This window comes from Mus pahari, chromosome 18 (assembly GCF_900095145.1).
Source record: "Mus pahari chromosome 18, PAHARI_EIJ_v1.1, whole genome shotgun sequence".
NCBI classification, from domain to species: Eukaryota; Metazoa; Chordata; class Mammalia; order Rodentia; family Muridae; genus Mus; species Mus pahari.
Genome location: NC_034607.1, coordinates 46,146,852 through 46,168,292, shown reverse-complemented (window position 1 = coordinate 46,168,292; position 21,441 = coordinate 46,146,852). Strand labels below are relative to the sequence as shown.

The window sequence follows — 21,441 nt, the reverse complement described above, 5'->3', positions numbered from 1 at the left end:
AGACAGCTACACATATAAATAAAAGTAAATAAATCTTTTTAAAAAGAAGAAGATGATTAAACAGATGAAAGGAGGAAACCAGAGCACTACCCACATGCTGACCTTGGACACACACACACACACACACACACCATGAGAAGGAATCACACCACCATTTGTACCTCCACCCCAGTAGATCTAACACCAACCTCTGACCTCCACAGGAACTGCATGCATTTTGTAGTGCACAGAGGTTCATTCAGGCAAAAAAAAAAAAATATTCATATACATAAAGTAAGAGAAAAAATTTAAAAGTTTCAGTTCAGCCAGGAATACATGAGATACCTGGTTTCAAAAGAAAAGAAAAATAAGTAAGAAAGGCAGAGGGAGGGAGGAGAGAAAAGAAACAAGAAAAAATATAATTCAATTAAAACCTGGACTAAGAACCTGAGTAGATGTTTTTCCAAAAAAGATGCAAAAGGCCCACAAGCATGCAAAATGCTCAGTTCACAAATCTCTGGAAAAGAAAAATCAAAACCACAACATGCTACCACCTTGTACATGTCAGGGTGGCTAGCAGCAAAACCACAGAACTATCCCATACGCTAACACAGAACTATCCCATACGCTAACACAGAACTATCCCATACGCTAACACAGAACTATCCCATACGCTAACACAGAACTATCCTATACGCTAACAAAACTAAAACCAAACCAAGCACACAGGACTGCTGTAAGTAAAGCTGGCATGCAGGAGGTAGAGGACAATCATGAGTTGAGGATAGCCTGGGTTATACATACAATCAAGTGCCAAGCAGTCTTAGGCGGATCAACCAATTACTGCCACTGTCAACAAGAAGAAAGACAATGTTGCTAAAGATGTGCAAAAAGTTGAAGCCTTACATACTGTGAGTAGAAATACACTCACACTATAGAAAACCAGCAAGGAGGGCCCTCAGAGACAAAAACAGACCTACTCTGTGATCCAGCAATCCTACTGGGTACTTATGCACATGAGTTGAAATCAGCATCTCTAACAGAAGATTCGAGTGAACATTTCTATGTTCACTGCAGCACAGTTCACAATAGCCAAGCTTAGATTGTCCAGCTTAGAGAAGTACATATAATGTATACATATAATAGATACATATAGTGGAATACTGCTCAGCTTTTTATGAAGGAAATTTTGTAATATAACACAGCTGACCACTCAGGATATTATAAGGGCCAGTCAAATGTTGTGTCATTTCTATAAGGCATGTAAAATGTCCACGTTCATAGTGGTTGAAGCAGGAAATGGTAGTGGCTAATCTCTGTGTTCAGGGGTCGGTCAAGCATAAACTCTAGGGATGAGCTGTACAACATGGCAGCTACAGTCAGCAGCAACGTACTGCATTTAAGTTCTTGTTCAAAAGACAGATTTTATGTTAAGCTTTACCACAACTGTAAACCAATCCAGTGGGGACCAACTGATTGCATAACTATAAAGGATATCTCATGAAAAATGTTTTTCTTCCAAAATAAACCTGAAGGCACAAGCTGGAGGGAGGGGTTGATGAAAGTTGAGGTGCAGAGTTAGACAGTGACTTAGCCAGTGTGTGGATGATACGGCTCCATTTTTAAAACATGCATAAACTCTGAGTTGATTCACACAATTTATTTAAAGTCATTTTCTAATGAAGATACAATTCAAGAGTTGGGGAAATGCCTCGGTGGGCAAAGTGCTTGCCTTGCCAATGTGAAGGCTCTGATTCCCTCTCCAGGCATGCTGGGATGTGCCTAACCTCAGTGCTCAGCGGGGGGTGGGCAGAGACAGGGAGTGTCCTGGGGGCTCACCAGCCAGCCAAATTAGCTGAAACAGTGAGCTCCAGGTTCGTTGAGAAACAAATGAGGTGGAAAGATTGAATCTAGTGGCCAAACACCTTTAATCCTAGCACTTGGTAGGAAGAAACAGGTAGATCTTTGTAAGTTTGAGGACAACCTGGTCTACACAGCGAGTTTTAGGCCAGCCATGGCTCTATAGTAAGACCATGTCTTTAAAAAAAAAAAAGTGAAAAGTGATTAAAAGGGACTTTTTTTCTTTTTAAAGATGTGTAGCCACAGCTGTCCTGGAACTCAGGAGATCTGCCTGCCTCTCCTGAGTGCTCGGATTAAAAGCATGTTCTAGCATCACCTGGCCCGAAAAAGACATTTTAATATCAACTTCTGCCTTTCACATGTACCTGCATGAACAAGTACATACAGACACACACACACACACACACATGCATACAAACACATGTGCACACACATGCACATAAACACACATGAGCTCACACACATACATATACATAATTCACAAAGGCATAAGTGCACGACAGCTTTATTGGACTTACAGAAGAGGGCAGGTTGCTTTAGCAGGAGGTTCAGTTGCTTTGCCTAAGGGGTTGCAGAGGCCACATCTCAGCATTAAGGCAGCAGGTCTACATGTAGAGCTTTAGTTTCAGACCGGGAGCAGCTGTGTAGTGGAAGTTACCACACCACTGCAGGCCTTGGATGTCAGTGTATTCTCCCTCACCTTCTACCCTGCAAAAGTGAGAAGTGAGCTCGCTAATTAGTCAGGACTGGTCATTCACAGTCTACGTGGAGTCGAAGACTACGTGGACTGCTTTCATACACTAGGAAGACACACTATTTCAAACACACACTGTCTAGATACAAACAGTGGTGCTAGTGGACTCAGCATCAAATAAACTTAACTTAATATAAACCAAGCAATCGGCTAAAACTTGAAAACTGTATTGGTTATCTGGCTTGACCCAAACACTCATTTACTTAACAAGTATTTCTTGGTCATCAGCTCCATTTGAGGTTCTGTGCTTGGGTAGTGTTCTTTTGATCCCACTGTAGTGGTGGAAATAGGCTCTAGCCCATAAGTTATCATTTCCTCTCTTTATTAATATAAGTGAAAATAGTTTATGTGCCCTTGTTACAAAAATGGAGTCCTAGAAATGTCACACTGACTTCATAACAATTAGATAGCATTTTCATTTCTAGATTGTAAAAGGGATATTTATAAATAAATGTATTTTCTTTTTGAGACAGGGTCTCCTGGAGTTCAGGTTGGCCTCAAACTTTTCGTGTAGCCAGGGGTGCTACTGAACTTCTGAGCCTCCCACCCTGACTCTCAGGTGCTAGGATTACAGCCATGAGCTGCTCACTGTGCCCGACTTTATGTGATGTATGGTTTGAACCTAAGGTTTCATGCACACTAGACAAGCACTCTATCAACTAAGGTGCACCCCAGCCTCATAATGAACTTAGAGTGGCATGGTATGGAGTGAGATTAAGCTTATAAAACTATGCTTATGCTTCATTTCACTTTTATATTTTCTGCAATCGTATACTCAGAAAGAGCAATAGTAGGTGCATTTATAGTTTTAACATTATCTAATTTTGGTTATACTTTAAAGTTATCATAATAAAATATTCATACACATCAGGTCAGGATGAATTAACCACAGGAATTATTTTAGGTGAAAATTATTCTTGGGCTAAATTTGTTCAAGAATCACACATTTTTCCCCTCACCCTACAGAGACCACAGAGGCTGAGGTAGAAGTTTAATAATCAGCCAGGCATGGTGGTGTGTACCTTTAATCCTAACTCTGAGGAGGCATGGGACAGGTGGATTTCTGAGTTCAAGGCCAGCCCAATCTACAGGGTGAGTGCTGGGACAGCCAGGGCTACACAGAGAAACTCTAATCATCTTTACCAAAAATGATATTGCACTTTGGAAGGCTAGAATGGTTACAGCCTCCCCTCTTACATTCCTCAGCCATTTGTAGAGATCGAATATGCCATAAAGACTACTTAGCACTAATTAAATACACTACTTAACAAGCATGACTGAAGAGAATCTTTTAGAATTGTAATTATTCTTAAAATGTAAGGTTACCTATTTTCATTGAAATTTCCAGTGTACTTTGCCCCAGTTGGGAATGTGTAAGTCCCCAGTCCATGAAACATGTTGTCCTTAAACTGTCCTTCATACACAGCTCCCGAAAAATGTTCAAGTCTTCCAAAGCCATTCATCTGATTGTAAGAAAGGAAATGCTCAGAACCCAGCCTACACTACACCCACAAGCTTCTTAGTAACATCCTCATTAACTTTGTATCACTTCTTGTTTCCACAAAGAGCAGACATTTCTATCATTATCCGCCCCCACCCCTCCCCCTCGTGTATTTCTGTGAAGCCTACTAACTCAAATGTTCTGAATCTGGGCTATCTGAACATATGAGGGACCAAGATGGTGATAATTAGAATCCTCAAGCCACCAAAGTTCATCAGAAGTCTTAAAAAGCAACTGGTGTAGTCACTTCAGAAAACATTACACTGTCGTTGTGAATCTGGGGTACGCTGATGGCTCAGTGGGAAAAGTGTCTACTGCATAACATGAGGACCAGAGTTTAGATAAAAGGCTGGTGTGAGGCTGACTAGAAGGCTTGGTGAGCAAGAGTGATCCCAGAGACTCCTGTAGTAGATAGAGAGAACCTTCTCATGTATGTCATGACACTCACACCTAAATAGATATGATGATCTCTTAAATGTGAATTTGTATTAAAGTAGACCTAGGTATACATTCCCACTTTATCACCCACCATCTGTATTAAAAAACCTGAGTCTGATTTATCTCATCTATAAAAAAGGAGTTTTAATGGTACCTTTCTCATGAGGTTGTCAAGAAGAGTAAATGGGGAAAAAAAATAATGTTTGGCTTTACTCAATGAATGGAATCTGGGAAAGATAATAATATTAGCTTTATTCATGAGATTAACATTATGTGTAGAATAATAGACACTAAAACCATTTCTCTTCCTTACAGAATCTAGTTTGAACACAGGTCTTGCAACACAGCCCAGGAATCCGGGATCCTCATGCCTTAGTCTCCTCCATAATCAGATTACAGCTGTGAGTCAATAAACTAGCTTTAATCAATGCACTTTTGACTGGTAATAAAATGCTTGGAATCATTTAACCCATAGGATTATTTACCCACTACGAGAATTAAGCATGATAAGGATACCTTGTCATCTTTCCAGCTTCCTGTGTAGACAACCCCGTTAGGTGTGGTGTGGGTGCCTGTCCCGTTTCTCTCACAGATCCCAGAGGTAGTTCTTGTGCAGTCACCATCTAGTGAGGAGGAAGCCCGCAGCTGTGACCCTGAGCTCTGAAATGGGGGCTGTGGGCTTAGGTAGGTGTAACAGTTATGCTGAAGCCAACTCACAACCGCCCTGCACCCCAGATGTGGGCTTGGTTGGCCTTTTCTTTTCTGGCTTTCTAGGACTAAAACTGAAAGTCAGGGTGGATGACAGACTCCTCAGGTTTTTTAGGTATCCTATCTAGATAGAATGGTTTTGGTTTAAATGTCTATTCGCCTGTTAGGATGTCTGCTACTTAAGTGGGATAATATACCAATAAAAGTGGATATTAGCCAAAAAAAAAAAAAAAAAAAAAGAGAGAGACAGGAAGGGGAAGAGGGGAAGAGGGGAACATGATCAGCTATTGTGTGGGAGGAACAGGACAGGACTGAAGCCGTGAGGACCAGCAGAAAGAATGGAAACAAGCAGCCTCTGGAGGTAGGAGGTGGGGGAGGGGACCTCCCAGAATGCACCAGAGACCTGGGAGGTGAGAGACTCTCAGGATTCGAATGAAATGCCCTACAGTGGGGAGAGGGAACTTGTAGAGCCCACCTCCAGGAGAAAGACAGAGAATAAAGTGAGGGATGAGGTTGCCATGCCACTGTTAAAACTGACCCATAATTGTTCCTGTTTGAAAGGACTGCAGGGACAAAAATGGAGAAGAGGCTGAAGAAAAGGAGGTCCAAAGTGGGATCCAGCTCAAGGGGAAGCCCCAAGGCCTGGCACTATTACTGAGGCTATGGTGTGCTCACAAAAAGGGGCCTATCACCACTGCCCTCCAAAAGACCCAACAAGCAGCTGAAAGAGTCAGATGCAGATATTTGCACCCAACCAATGGACAGAAGCTGCTGACCCCTGTGGTTGTATTAAGGAAAAGCTGGAAGAAGCTGAGGAGGAGGGTGACCCTGTAGGAGGACCAGCAGTCTCAATTAACCTGGACCCCCAAGATCTCTCAGACACTGGACCACCAACCAGGCAGCATACACCAGCTGATATGAGGCCCCCCCAACACACATACAGCAGAGGACTGCCAGGTCTGAACTCAGTCAGAGAAGATGCACCTAACCCTCAAGAGACTGGAGGCCCCAGGGAGTGGGGAGCTATGTTGGAGTGGGGTGTTTGTGTGTGGGTATGGAGACGGGGATGGGGTGAGGGGGTGTGGAACAGTCAGAGAGTGGACCAGGATGGGAACTGTAAAAATAAATAAATAAATAAATTTAAAAAACAAGAGCATTGATTTGGGAGGTTGCCGTTGATATGGGATAACTTTAGCGTGTCTTATTTTACCACTGTAAATATGATTACAATAGTTTATAGCTTAGAAAGTTGTTTTCCCTCTGTACTTTAGGGCAAGTTTTAGTAGAAAAAGACAAGAGAAAGTTGGATTCAAGATATAAAATCAGGTAGACATGGTTCCTTCTTGGGCACAGTAGCATTTTTTGGAAACATAGAGTTGAAATGACTGCTGTCATGAGAGTATAAATGAGGTATTACTGGCATTGTCACTAGTGGGCCCTGCACAATGACAGCAGCTCAGCCTTCCTGTGGTATATACTATTATAAATGCCAATTCAAAGGTTTGTTTCTGATGCATATTTGTTTTTGTTGTTGTCATTGTTGTTTGGTTGGGTTTTTGCAACCCCATTGAGGGGGAATTAACTGGATGTATGTATGTATAATCTGAACGTGTGAATTATGGAAAAATTAGGTAGATAGCCTTCAGAGAAATAAGAAAGAGAGTATTAGGTATTTAAAATGGCACCTATAATTGTAGAAATAACAAACATATGAATTTGGTTATGATAGTGTTTTACAAGATAGCATTACTAGAAAGGAAAATATTATGATATTTCTAGAGAAGATTTTGAAAATTAACTTTCAATTAAATTTTTCATAGAATTGAAAAAAAAGTTTTGTAAAACAAATTTCCTATATGAAAAGATAATTAAAATGCATGCTTACCATATGTGTCTCCATTTGGAAATATAAATTTTATCTTATATACTTCTGATGTCGCTTTAAGAGATTGAAGAAAATAAAGGTAAGTTTAAATAGTTTAATATCATGAGACCTACAACAAACGTGCTTTCAGTAATATTCAGATAAATTCTCTTCACACAGACACACTGGCATTTCTACTGTCTGGTGTAGAGTCCTGAGGAAATAAATTATCTTCCCTAGATGATCTGTTTCGATTTATTTCATAAGATTTTTATTAGTATAAAATTAACTTTTTTTTTTTAAAGCCAGGCAGTAGTGGGTGCTTTACAATGCTTATCAGATTACCAGATCTGCCGACAGTGCCCACCGCAGTTGTGCCATGCTCTTCTGGAATCGTGAGTGTCTTCTTTGGGTAGAAACAGAATACAGCAACCATGCTCTGGCATTGGGCTAAATTAACTCCGTCACTTTCTCTGACCTTAGAAAAATGGATTATACCTCATGTCTCAGTCAGGGTTACTATTCCTGTACAAACATCATGACCAAGGAGCAAATTGGGGAGGAAAGGGGTTATTCAGCTTACACTTCCATACTGCTGTTGATCACCAAGGAAGTCAGGACTGGAACTCCAGCAGGTCAGGAAGCAGNAGCTGATGCAGAGGCCATGGAGGGATGTTCNTTANTGGCTTGCTTCCCCTGGCTTGCTCAGCCTGCTCTCTTATAGAACCTCAGACTACCAGCCCAGAGATGGCACCACCCACAAGGGGCCCTTACCCCTTGATCACTAATTGAGAAAATGCCCCACAGCTGGATCTCATGGAGGCATTTCCCCAACTGAAGCTCCTTTCTCTGTGATAACTCCAGCTTGTGTTAAGTTGACATAAAACTAACCAGTACAATTGACCCCTTGTCAACTTGACACACAAACACATCACTAGTAAGCCTCAACCCTTACTTTCTTATTCATCCCCAAGATCTAAATAACTTTAAAAGTCCCATAATCTTGTATATTAAAGTTCAATCCTTTTAAAATATCCAGTATCTTTTAAAATTCAAAGTCTCTTAGCTGTGGGCTTCACTAAAATACTTCCTTCAAGAGGGAAAAATATCAGGGCACAGTCACAATCAAAAGCAAATCAATCTCTAACCATCCAATGTCTGGGATCCAACTCACGATCTTCTGGGCTCCTCCAAGGGCTTGGGTCACTTCTCCAGCCCTGTGCTTTGTAGCACACATGTTGTCTTCTAGGCTCCAGCTGCCTGTACTCCACTGCTGCTGCTGTTCTTGGTAGTCATCTCATGATACTGGCATCTCCAAACACTGCTGTCTTCCACTGTAACTTGGCTTTAACAATAGCCTCTCATAGGCTCTCTTCATGGTGCTAAGCCTCAACTCTTTTGCATGACCCCTTCAGTCCTGGGTCATCAATTGCAACTGAGGCTGCACCTTCACCAATGGCCTTCCATGGCCTTTCACAGTGCCGAACCTCAGCTGCTCTGCATGACCCCTTCATGCCTTCAAAACCAGTACCACGTAGGTAACTCTTACACATTACTAAGTCTAGTCGCAGCACAAGGCACAACCTTGGCTATCTCTGGAACACAGCCTCTGTGTTCTCAGAAAACACTTCCCAGAAGATGTCACCTCAATGATGCTGGTCTCTTCTTAATCACCGCTAATTTCTTAGCTCCAGCTAACCAGCATCAATAGTCCCAGTAATACAAAGGTTTCACTTTAGTAGTTCTGGTATCTTGTTAATCACAGCTGATTCTTCAGCCCCAGCTAACCAGAACCACAGAATCTTCATAATCAAAACAGCCAGGGCCCTGAAAAGAGTCTTTAATCTTCCCTCTGAAATTATACAAGACAGGCCTCCATCTTCTGCACTGTTCTAAACATTATCTTCCAAGCTCCTAAACAACATCCCACAGAGCTCTTAACACTGAATGGATCTTCTAGCCCAAAGTTCCAAAGTCCTTCCACAGTCCTCCCCAAAACATGGTCAGGTTGTCACAGGAATACCCCACTATGCTAGTATCAATTTGNCTTAGTCAAGGTTTCTATTCCTGCACAAACATCATGACCAAGAAGCAAGTTGAGGAGGAAAGGGTTTATTCAGCTTACACTTCCACATTGCTGTTCATCACCAAGAAAGTCAGGAGTGGAACTCAAGCAAGTCAGGAAGCAGGAACTGATGCAGAGGCTATGGAGGGATGTTTCTTACTGGCTTGCTTCCTCCGGCTTGCTCAGCCTGCTCTCTTATAGAACCCAAGACTACCAGCCCAGGGATGGCACCACCCACAAGGGGCCCTTACCCCTTGATCACTAATTGAGAAAATGCCCCACAGCTGGATCTCATGGAGGCATTTCCCCAATTGAAGCTCCTTTCTCTGTGATAACTCCAGCCTGTGTCAAGTTGACACAAAACTAGCCGGTGCACCTCAATTTTTCATTCTTATTTTTGACTAAAATGATGGACCTATGTATGCCATGCAGGTTAGTGTCTAACTCTGTAGATACTCCCTAGGTCAGATACGGCCCTTCTGCAAAGTCTTTCTGACGTTATCTCATCCCTAAGCTCCTCCGGGTCCAGGACTCAAGGTCTTATTAAAACAATGCTTATGTGTTTGTCTCCTGTCACAGTCACCTACCCTAAAATCGGGACCATAGATCCATTAAATTTCCTCCCACCACACGACTCGGTATTGAGTTTAAACAGAAAATGCTTATCTAGGGAATGAATGGCTCTTAAGACACAATCATTAAATGCCTACTAAGCAGGACACTACTAAACACAGCTGATCATACGGGGAAACGAAGCAGTCCTCAACCGCTTTTCAGATTGCCACGTTTGATGAGCATAATCTTGTACGGCTTTATCTTGGGGAAATTTTTCCCCCTTTTTTGTTTTCAGTTTTTTTGTTTTTGTTTGCTTGTTTGTTGTTTCGTGAGTAACACTTTGAACACTACTTAAAGGAAATCCTATCTAAAAGAGTGCACTTCTTTTACAGAGCTATGTCACACTGGCGTTTGGCCCTCTGCTGAAAAAAGTAAAAAGAAGTCTCAAATGCCTTTTGCGCCCTCTAGTGTTACAAATGTGGGGCAGCGCTGTATCATGTGAATGTGAAATATCTTCTACCTGCGGCTGCATGATATGTATTGGTAGCTTTATCAAAGATGGTTCCAATTTTATTCAGAATGTCTTCTTTACAGAGATTTAAAAGCTAATTATATATATGTGTATATATATATGCACATGCATGTGTATGCATATTCTTAAATATGTATATATATTGTGCTGGTACCCTAATGGTCACAGACCTGTGCTGTTTCTAGTTGTTTGGTGGTGTTTTTCTGTTTGTTTGTTTTTAAGGCGAGGCTAGACGTCTACAATTTTGTTTAGATGACTACAGGACCCGGAAAAGCTGTTATTATTGATGCATAACATACTGCTAATATATATGTGTGTGTGTGTGTGTGTGTGTGTGTATTTAATTTTTGAAAACTGTACTTGTGCTTTCAACCATGTTGAGTTGTCATTGTTCCGAAATCAGCAGCCATATTAGTCTAGAAACATCAAGCTACTTTCTTCCATTTGTACAGGGTTACTTCACTGTATTACATAGGTAAAACCTTATCTGCGTGAGTTCGATTACAGAAACTAATAAAATATCCTCTAAATAAGGGGGTGACATTTCCACATTCAAATCTCTGGATTGTGTGAGTTAGCAGGAACCTCAGCCATTGCTCTGGCACCGTAAAGGAAACAAATCCGGAGAGGGAGACACAGTGAACCCACAGACTCGGAGGCCCACGCTGTATCTCCCGATCCCCCGACGCCGGCTGTCGGCGCCCCTCCACCCCAGAGTGGATGCTGCGGCTGGCTCCGGGTCCATCGGCTCTTGGGAGGGAACGCACTCACTTGATGGAGACGTGAAGGACAGGCTTTCGCGACTCTGCGATTCCCCTAGGCTCGCCAGCTCGGCAGCTGGAGGGAGCTGGGCTCTAGGACAGAGCGGGCCTCGGTTGCTGGGGCGACCGGGCGACCTCTCACCCGGAAGCAAACGTGCAAGCAGCCAATCAGAAGACGCCTGGGCGGGGCGGCTGCTGCGGGTGAGGTCCAAGAGGGAGGCCGAACCCAGCTGGGACCCCGACCCTGGGTGCCGCCTCCTGAGCTCCGCAGCCAGCAACGCTACGAGCCAGGTACGGCCTGACGTGGCATGTGCGGGGCCGCGCGGGTTCGGGGTTGCCAGGCCCGCCTGCCGCCTCCCCTCTCTAGTGATCCCATCCGAGGACCATGCAGCCCCTATGGTCCTGCCTGTCAGCCCAGGGCCAGTGAACCGGGACCTGCAGAATCCTGGGGACCCCGGGATCTGCAGTCGAGGTCGTCCACACCCGAGGCTCCGAGCAGGGTTGAAAAGGAGGGGCGCTAGCCCCATTTCCTGTCTGTGGCTCGGTGGCGACCCGAGGGGCTGTTTGGGGTGAGGGTTGGAAAAGATGGATGTTGAAGAAAGGGACCTTGCATGACTAGGTATCTGAATGGAGCTGGGGGGATGTATAGTGGTCAGAGGTTTGCCTGGAAGGCAAGCGGTGTGGGTTCAGTTTTCATCACCTTATCTTGACGATGCTGTACGTGGGAGCCAAACTTGGGTGTGAAACAAAGGATCCTTTTAAAGCCAAACTTAGATCCAGTGTCTATGGTACAGAAAGACGAAATCTTCGCAGGCTAGATAGATAGTGGGATTCCTCCCTGCGGACTATACAACCTAATTTGTATTCTACAGAAAACGTCTGGGGAATGTGGTATCGGATGCCGCTATAATCGGTAAATCTTGGTTCAGACTTTTGGGTGAAAATTACAGCTCAAGTTGAAAATGTAATCTTTTCTGTGTTGGTGTGAGGCAACTTGTTTTAAGTCAGTACAGAATCTTCTTGCCTTTTTTTTCCCCAACCATTTCTCAGTGTATGAATTGACCCCGGCTGGATGGTTTGGGTGGTAAGATGTTTGATGTTTTCCTTTCTTCCTACATTAAAAAAACAAAAACCCGATATGCAGCTGGGTGTGGTAGTGCACACCTTTGGAAACAGAGGGAGACGCATCTCTGTTTGAAGCCAACCGGGTCTACAAAGCGAGTTCCAGGGCAGCCAGTGCTATTTACACAGAGAAAACCCTGTCTGGAAAGACATAAAGGTGGGGGGTGGGGGAGGGAAGGATGGAGGGGAAGGGGAAATTCAGTTTCTGCCATTTCTTCAGTCACATGTTAATCATTTCATGTCATTATGGTTTTGTGAGTGTACTGCTGTCCTTTCGAAAACTCGTAGTTGGGACTTATGATGTTCTTACCTAGTGGGGATCTAGGGTTAGAGAGTAGTTGAAATAATTGAGGGGTGTTGTCTGATTTTGTTTTCTAAGACAGTTTCTCTGTGTAGCCCTGGCTGGCTTGGAACTCACTCTGTAGACCAGGCTGGCTTCCAACTCACAGATCCACCTGCCTCTAAAGGTGTCTGCCACCACTGCCTGGCAAGTTTTACATTTTAAATTGAAAGAGGACATTATTTATGTCTTGTTTGGTTTCTCTATGGTGTTTGGCCATTTGGGGGTCCTATTCACCTTGGAGAAACTGTCTTCCCAGAGCTAGCTAATGAACCACCCATAGCCAGTGGAGTTTCAATGAAAACACGTTATGTCTTCCTCTCCAACATTTCTAAGTCACTGCATTTCTTTTCTCTAACCAGAATAACTATAATAGTTGCCCAACTGAAACTCTTATTTCCTTCCTGTGCTCTCTGGCCTCATCCCAGCACCTGGCCCTGGGCTCTAATTGATGTTCTGAGCTTGAAGCCTTCGCCTCTGTCATTGCTGCTTCATTTCACAAGTGTTTCATGGCTCTCTTTCTCCACTTATTCTTATATCCACTCATAGGTTGTCAGGCGAGGCATTCATCAACTACTCTGTAATGGCCTTGTTCTCTTAAATAATTTTTATATTTTTTGAAATAATAAATTCATCTCCTCTGCATCCTTTTCCTCCCTCCACCCCTCCTTTGTACCTCCCTCGCTTTCCCTTGTATCCGTAGTCTCCTTTTATTATTGTTATATATGCACATGTATGTCTGTGGAGATATATATATATATACTCCTAAATACATAAATAGCCTGCTCAGTCTGTATAACGCTATTTGTATGTATATGATCTTAGAGCTGACCACTTGGTTTTGAATAAACAGTTGAGGGGCTCTTCCCTGAGGAAGACGCTTTCTTCTCCCGTTCCCAGCATTCCACAGCTGCATATAGTTCCTCATCTAGGTTTGAGGCTCTGTGAGATTTCCCCTTTCTGCGTTCGCATTCCATTGGTGTCCTTGTTCAGGTCTTACTTAGGCAGCCATGCTGATGAGCCTTCTCCGGTAGCCTCTTTGACATTTCTTGGAGACCAGTCTCACAGTAAACTTCCGGTTCCTCTCACTCTCACAATCCCTTTGTAATGTCCCTGATCTGAGGTTCAGCAGTTGTGTTGTGGGTGAGTCAGTTGGGACTAGACACCACACAATCTCTGTTCTCAGCGTTTCGATCAGTTGTGAATTTCTGCAGTGGTTGTGTCTGTTGTACAGAGAGGTTTCTTTGATGAGGGGTGAGAACTGATAGATTTCAGAGCTCAAAGTAAAGTGTCTGGCGGCAAAGAGGGACCTGAGGCTGACCTCAGCAGGTGAAACCGTTATTTCAAACCTCAAAGACAGACACTCTTCCACAAGAAGGGGGTGTCTCGGAGGACAGGGAATACTTGGAGTTGAGAGAGAGGCTTGGGACTGAGGGAGTTAATGCAGCTCCAGGGGTCTACCTATGAGCCTCTCCTTCCTGGTATTGTTGGCTCAGTGGAGTCAGCCTATCTTGGGGGACTGGCTGTCTCAGCAAATCCCTTCCTTTCTGTGGCTCATTGATAATGGTTTGAACAAGGTTAGCTATAACCTCATATGCATTCTGCTTTTACAACCAAGGCACTCTATCAAGAACTACACTTAACCTGTGGCTATAAATATTTGCAGTGTAGTTAGAAATTATATTAATTTGGTAAAGTAGCAGCTGTAAGTTCTGCTCTAAGATCCATGACGTCAGTAGCCCTGAGGAGTTCGCCTGGTTTTCAGTCCCAGAGATGATTTTCCCTCTGTTGATCAGGCTTCAGTTCCAATCAGAGAACTGTTGGTACCACCAAGGTGTGCATGTCACTATTCCCCTTAGGGTCATTGCACCAGGATGGCTGTTTTGTTTCATAGACCTTAAAGCCAGGATGGAACTGGGTGAAACTGCTGTTCACTTCCTTCTCTGGGAAGCTTGCATTCTGGTACCATCAAAGCCAGTCCTCAGGAAGGGGGCTCTCAGGTCAGATCCAGCTCAGGGCCTCTGGGCCCTGTGTCTGAACTGCATGGAACCTTTAGCAAAGGGACTCGCCTTCCACCTCTGGGGAACAACCATAAATTTGTGGCTATAGTTTGGATATTATTTGTCCCCTCAAAAAAACTCATGTTGAAATTGATTACCAGTATTAGAAGTTGGATTCTTTAAGCGTGGTTAGATAATTAAAAGAGATTAATACCGCAAGGGAGAGAAACCAGTCTCACAAGATAGTTATTATAAAGCAAGGTATTCCCTTGTGTTTTGACTCTTCCTTAAACTTCCTTTCTCTGCTTCTCCCCTGCCCTGCCAAAATGTGGTACAGACTCCGACTGTCATCTTCTCAGATACCACGTGCTGTGTACGTCCCAGCCCACACAACTGTGAGCCCAAACACAGCTTTAGTAAATTACTCAATCTTAGCTGTTCTGTTATAGCAGTCCTAACTGACTGTACACCCGCTTATTATCTACCATATCCTCTAGAAAGTATGCTTCTTCACAAGGCATGAGCTTTGTTGTAGCCGTTAAATCTTCAAGATCTGGCACATAATCTTTCAATAAGTATTTGTAAAATAGATAAATTAATGCATGAATCTTCATTCTTACACAAATTTATCATTAACCTTCATTCATACCCTAGAACATGTCTAATTCTGCTTTCTGCAAGGTATTACATATGCTAGAGATATAGTAGCAATCAAAATAAACACAGTTGCTGCCTCCAAAGAGCTTTCTAGGTGTAGGAGCGGAAGACAAATTAACACTCGGTACATATATAAAGCCAGGATGGATCTTGAAGAAAAAGTACTAAGAGATCTAGTTTTAATTTCCATGTATTTGTGGGTTAACCAATTTTGTACCGGCTTTTAATTTCTAATTTTATTTTATTTTAGTAGCAGAGTATGTTTTGTGTTATTTCTGTCTTCTGGAAATGTATTGAGGTAGCCAGGCGTGGGCGCTCAAAACGCAGAGGGATGAGGGTCTCTGTAAGTTCAAGGACAACCTAGTCTACAAATTGAGTTAAAGAACAGGCAAGGCTGTGAAACCCTGTCTCCAAAAACCAACAACAACAACAACAAGTAGTGAGATTTGTTTACAGGTTAGCACACGGTGTATCCTAGACAACATTCCTTAAGTAATTGAATAGCTATTTTGTTGTGGGATGGTATGTCTGTGATGTCTGTGTTGGTACTTAAGACTTTCTAGCTAGGTGGCAGAGGCAAACAGTTCTCTGAGTTTGAATTTGAGGCCAGCCTGGTCTACAGAGTAAATACCAAGACAGCCAGGAGGACTACACAAAGAAACCCTGTCTGGGGGAAAAAAGAAAAAAAAAAAGAAAAAAAAAAGACTTCTCTCCTAAATGCTCCTGAACTCGTTCTACCATTATGGAAAGTGGTGTTACTGAATTGTCTATTTCCCCGTTTCTTATAGTTGTTGCTTTGTGAAGTTGGGTGTTTCACTTTTAGGTACACATCTGCTTGTAACTATATATCATCCTCCTGAGTTGGCCCTTTCATTGTTATGATGTATCCTTTTTTTAGCTAAAATAACATTTTTGTTATAGTCTACCCTATCCAATATTCATATAGCTAATCTGCCTCTCCTTAGTTTCTGATTAGCACATAATGTATCTGGAACATAAATTCTCAAATATTTACCTCATCTTTTCCATTCTTTTGTTTGTATCTTTGAATTTATATGTTATTGCCTTTTAAGAAATGATACTGACGCCGGGCGGTGGTGGCGCACACCTTTAATCCCAGCACTTGGGAGGCAGAGACAGGTGGATTTCTGAGTTCGAGGCCAGCCTGGTCTACAGAGTAAGTTCCAGGATGGCCAGGACTATACAGAGAAACCCTGTCTCGAAAAACCAAAACAAACAAACAAACAAAAAAAACAAAAAAAAAGAAATGAGCCTGACAGCCTTTTGACTGGATTGTCTATCCCACTCACATTTGTTGCTGTTACTGAGGTAGTGGGAGTATGCACATCATCACGTTCTAGTTGTTAACAAAACGTCTTGTGTTTGTTCCTCTGTTCCTAGGTTACTCTGTGATGCTTTCCTTTTGAATTAACCATTAACTATTTCCTAGTGTATTTTGATGATCTCTCTAGAGCAGCAGTTCTCAACCGGTGGGTCAGGACCCCACGGGGATCACATTTCAATTATTCTGCCTATCAGATATTTACATTATGATTCATAACAGTGGCAAAATTATAGTTATGAAGTACTAACAAAATAATGTTATGACTAGGGGTCACCACACCCTGAGGAGCCGAATGAAAGTGTTGCAGCTTTGGAAGTTGAGAACCACTGCTCTACATCTGTTTTGTCTTCCACCACAGGCTTTCTCTGTGTAGCCCTGGCTGTCCTGGAACTCACTCTGTAGAGCAGGCTGGCCTCGAACTCACAGAGCCACCTGGCTTTGCCTCTTGGGATTAAAGGCATATGGGTGTTTAGCTTCCCCCATATGTCTCTGTAGTACATTCTTGGCTAATAAATATGGGGCTGGACAGGTAAGAACACTGGCTTCTCCTCCAGATTTCCTGAATTTAATTCCCAGCACCCTCATGGTGGCTCTCAACCATCTGTAATGGGACCTGATGCCCTCTTCTGTCATGTAGCCACATATGCAAATAGAGCACTCATATACATAAAATAAATAAATAAATATTAAAAAATAATGTGTGTCAGACAAACTTACTAAATATTAGTCCTAAGGTGCATGTATTTGTAAAAAAAAAAAAGAAAAGAAAAGAAAAGAAAAGAAAAGAAAAATTTAGCCATTCTGCCTCTAAATGTGTATTTTCTTTGTTTCTTTAAAGTAGGCTTTATCTGTAACTTTGATCAAAAAATGGCCACTATATTTTTGGTTTATGGTATCTATATTAATTTTTTTGTCTTTCAGGTGAAAATGAGTTCTTCAGTAAGAAGAAAAGGCAAGCCAGGCAAAGGGGATGGAAAGGGATCTTCTAGAGGAGGAAGAGGAGGCAAAGGTCACATGAATAAATCTCATGGGGGTGGAGGTGGTGGCGGCAGTAGCTGCGGCGGTGGAGGTGGTGGCGGCGGCAGTAGAAAGGCCTCAAATAGAATTTGGGATGATGGCGATGACTTTTGTGTCTTCACTGAACCCAAGCACCCTTCCAGGTCATTATGTATTCCCTTACATGTTATTTATGTGTGTGTTTATATGTGTGTACTCTGGTATGCATGTGGAGGTCAAAGGACAACATGCAGGAGTTGGATTTCTTCTACCAGGTGGGTCCCAGGGATGGAACTCAGATGATCAGGCTTGGTGGCAGGCACCTCTTCCCAGTGGGCCATGTTGCCAGCCCTTTGTTAGACCATTAGAATGTTAAGATACAGAAACGGTTTCAATTCCTAATATGTTGTACAACCATTGGCCAAGAAGTGCATGGGGGTAAGTAGTTCCAGTCTGGTTATTGTTCTCATCTGAAATTCTGGCAGTCTCTCTTCACAACTTTTTTAAAGCGTGGTGGTAAGTAATAGGGGTTTTATTTTTATTTTTAAGTAGGTTGAATTGCTACCTTGTGACAATGAAACTAGAAGTCGTGTTACTATTGAGTTAAATGTTTCTAGGAAAGTAAATACTAGAAGAGATAAAAGTGCAACAAAATTTAAAATCTTCTGTAAACTCCATAGATTGTTAAAATTTAACAGCCCCAACTGTAAGCCGCTTGTGTCTTCCTAGTTGATGGGTTTCATCTGTCCACCTGGATGATCCATCACTAATGGCCTTGCACGTGGTGACCAGTAACAGATGGTGTCATCAACCTTCCTCAGCTCCAGCTTCTAATTAATGAATAGACAGAATGCTAGTTAGTCGAGTGGATGGTAACAAAGGAAATGTAGCTAATATGTCTTATGCAGTGTAAATATAAAATTCCCTATAAATAAAAACTCCTAAACTGTACTAAGTTGTATATGGGATTCTTAGAGGTAGAGAGACTTCATTAAACATACATATATTCACAGGAATAGCGGTTCTGAATGTTGGTAAGGAAGGACTATAATTGGGTGCAGGGCTTGATGATATCATAGATCATCTGAGCTTTTAGCCTAAGTGGATTCAACTGTATGCATTCAGAAAAGGGAAAGAGACAGAGACTATAAGTCATTAAACTGGCTACCAAATGAATTGCTGTAATGAGTCTGATTGGAGGATTTAAATACATATTCTTCATACATGATCACTAAAAGGGCAGGATTGCCAGGTGCCCCACCAAAAAACCTACATGTTTTTCCTTCTCGAAAAAGAAAGGAAAGAAGGAAGGAAGGGAGGGAGAGAGGGAGGGAGGAAGGAAGGGAAGTTTGAGTCAGAGTTGTTCCAAAGTATATTTGTATTTTATGTGCTAGCTTAAGACCTAACTTTTGAGTTAAATGCAGATCTTTTGTTTTTCAAAGTACATACATGATAGGTCTTAGAGTATTGCCTGTTCAAGTACCCATTAGCTAGCTATTGATCACCTTTTATGTCCTGGGTAATGTTTTACAGACTAGAATTGAGCAATAGGTAAGTAAACATGTACTTATCTTCATAAAAGATTCTTAAAAAAGAAGGACCCTAAGTGTATCACAGAGGCGGTAAGTGCTACTGAGAAATATAAAGAATGGTGCTGTGTGAGGTAGGTGTGTAAAAAAATGCTAGACTTGAGTTTCTGTCATGTGGAAATCCACCAAAAAGGTTCATTTGAACAAAGACAAGAAGAGAGAGAGCCAGCCATGAGCCTCTCTGAGAGGAAACCATTCAAGGTAGAGGGATAGAGCAAGTGGGAAGCCCTGAGTCAGGAATACATTCAGAAGGCCTGGGAAGTGCAAGGAGCCACGAGACAAGAGTAAGTCACTGTGGTAGTTAGAGCAGAGGGACTTGACTGCAGATGGCCCTGGGGCAGTAGAGGGAGTTTAGCTAACAAAGAAAACCACAGAGTGGTTTGAAGCAAGTGTAGGACATTTCAGTCACTCTGGCCACAGCTGCCACTCTTCAACATATGCCTTTCTGATACTCAGAAAATTGGACCTTTTTCTTTGGGCTATTATAGCCCTGTACCAGGTAAGTTGAGTTAAAAGAAGGTAAATGATGGAATGAATCACTGGAGGAAATAAGGAGGTTGGTATAGTCTCCAAATAGAGGTGGCTTTAAGATGAAGAATGGGATATCATGGTGGACCACACCTGATATCCAATCATTTGGGAGGTGGAGGGAGGCTGGAGGATCACTGAGGAGATCCATGGCTACCGAACTAGTTGACTCCAGCCTGTGCTGCATGAGATCCTGTCTTTAAAGAAAAAAAAAAATGGGAAGGTAAAATATACGGATATGTAAATAAATGGTCTGTGAGATAGGAACATGTGACCCCTCAAATTTCGGAGAAATGATAAGATGAATTCAGGTTGTAAGAATTTCTATAAGATAGTGGCCCTTCAAAAGTGTCACTGCTGCTGTGTGGTGGAGGCACATGCCTTTAATACCAGCACTTGGGAGGCAGAGGCAAGCAGATCTCTGAGTTTAAGGTCCATGGATGGATACCAGGGCTACACAAAGAAACCCAGTCTCAAAAACAAACAAACAAACAAACAAACATGTCTTTGTCAGAGAGTAGGCTGGGATTCCTTAAAATTAAAGGAGTTTGAGGAAAATGCCAACTGGTAGCTAGGGAAATCCAGTAAATACTGTAGAAAAACACTCTCTCTATATTTGATGTCATCTGCTGTCGGTGTGTGTTGTGAGTATTTGGGAGCTCTGATAAGAGTATCAAAGTTTTGTTCATGAGCATGTGACTTTAATTCAGGCCCTGCGACAATAACAAAAGCAAAGGAGAGACACGGCCTAAGTGGAAGCCCAAAGCCAAAGTGCCCCTTCAGACGCTGCACATGACATCAGAGAATCAGGAGAAGGTGAAAGCCCTTCTGAGGGATCTGCAGGAACAGGGTGCGGACGCGGGATCCGAGTAAAGTATCTTGTTTGAGTACATTTTATACTGAGGAGAACACATTGGCAATGCAAATGGCCCTTCAGCTCTGGGTACTGTATCAGAGAAGAGGAGTGGCTCCCAACCTCCCTGACGCTGCGACCCTTTAATACAGCTCCTCATGTTGTGCTGACCCCCAACCATAACATTATTTTCGTTGCTGCTTCATAACTATTACCTTGCTACTGTTGTGACTTATAATGTAAATATCTGATAGGCAGGATATCTGCTATGCGACCCAGTGAGGGTCGTGACCCACAGGTTGAGAACTGCTGGTGTAGAGCCTGTTGTGGCTATACAGTTAGCTGAAAGTGAGGCTAGAGAAATACAAGAGCAATTATCCAGCCACAGCTTTAGATTGAGTGTCCTCGCACCATCCTGAGCAGTACCATGGATTGGCTCATCTTGCTTTGTCTCTAGGCCTAATATAGGATGCTAGTGCTGTATTGAAAATATTCCAACTAAAAATGTATACTAACAAGTAGAAGCTTGTTCTAGGAGCAAATGTGGAGGCAAGTTCTTGCTCATGCAGCCCTGCCTGGCCTCAGACTCACTGCAGTTCTCCTGCCTCAGCTTTCCCACCCACACCAACTCCCTAGCAAGATAAATGTTTGTTTTTTGTTTTTGTTTTTTTTTCTGAGTGTATATGGGGTTTTTGTGTATCTGGGTACCACTTGCTGCCTGGTACAGGAAGAGCCCAGAAGTTGTAAGCTTCTTTGGAACTGGAGTTAAAGACAGCCATCAGCTGCCATTTGGGTGCTGGGAATTGAACCCAGCTCCTCTGAAAAAGTAGCCAGTGCTTTTAACCACTGAGCCAATTCTTCAGCTTCTAGATCAAGCTTTAATATCTTACCTAGCTGCCCAAGTGCAATCGTTTCTTAATTCTCACCCCTACCTCTACACTGTGTTTCTTTTTTTTTTTTTTTTTTTTTTTTTTTTTTTTTTTTTTTTTTTTTT

The 21,441-nt window shown here is 42.5% G+C and overlaps 2 protein-coding genes across 5 annotated transcripts in view; one reads left to right on the top strand and one right to left on the bottom strand.

The window, feature by feature from the left end:
* Window positions 1–2,331: 2,331 nt before the first annotated feature.
* Window positions 2,332–11,146, bottom strand: Morn2 (MORN repeat containing 2). Its single transcript, XM_021217716.1, has 5 exons — window positions 11,028–11,146; window positions 7,126–7,179; window positions 5,049–5,155; window positions 3,920–4,056; window positions 2,332–2,547 (listed from the first exon to the last, which is right to left on the bottom strand). Exons 4-5 carry the CDS (start codon window positions 4,054–4,056, stop codon window positions 2,445–2,447), a joined length of 240 nt encoding a protein of 79 aa, XP_021073375.1. The 5' UTR covers window positions 5,049–5,155; window positions 7,126–7,179; window positions 11,028–11,146; the 3' UTR covers window positions 2,332–2,444.
* Window positions 10,897–21,441, top strand: part of Dhx57 (DExH-box helicase 57) — a 49,312-nt gene continuing 38,767 nt past the window's right edge. The window contains exons 1-3 of one of the 4 annotated variants that reach the window (XM_021217714.1): window positions 10,897–11,308; window positions 17,403–17,641; window positions 20,305–20,463. In XM_021217714.1, the coding sequence (XP_021073373.1) occupies window positions 17,409–17,641; window positions 20,305–20,463 (392 nt within the window). In that variant the 5' untranslated portion in view covers window positions 10,897–11,308; window positions 17,403–17,408. Of the gene's footprint in view, window positions 11,309–11,525; window positions 11,637–11,903; window positions 11,931–17,402; window positions 17,642–20,304; window positions 20,464–21,441 lie in introns of those variants that run through there. The other 3 variants (XM_029531312.1, XM_029531313.1, XM_021217715.1) reach the window with 3 other exon arrangements.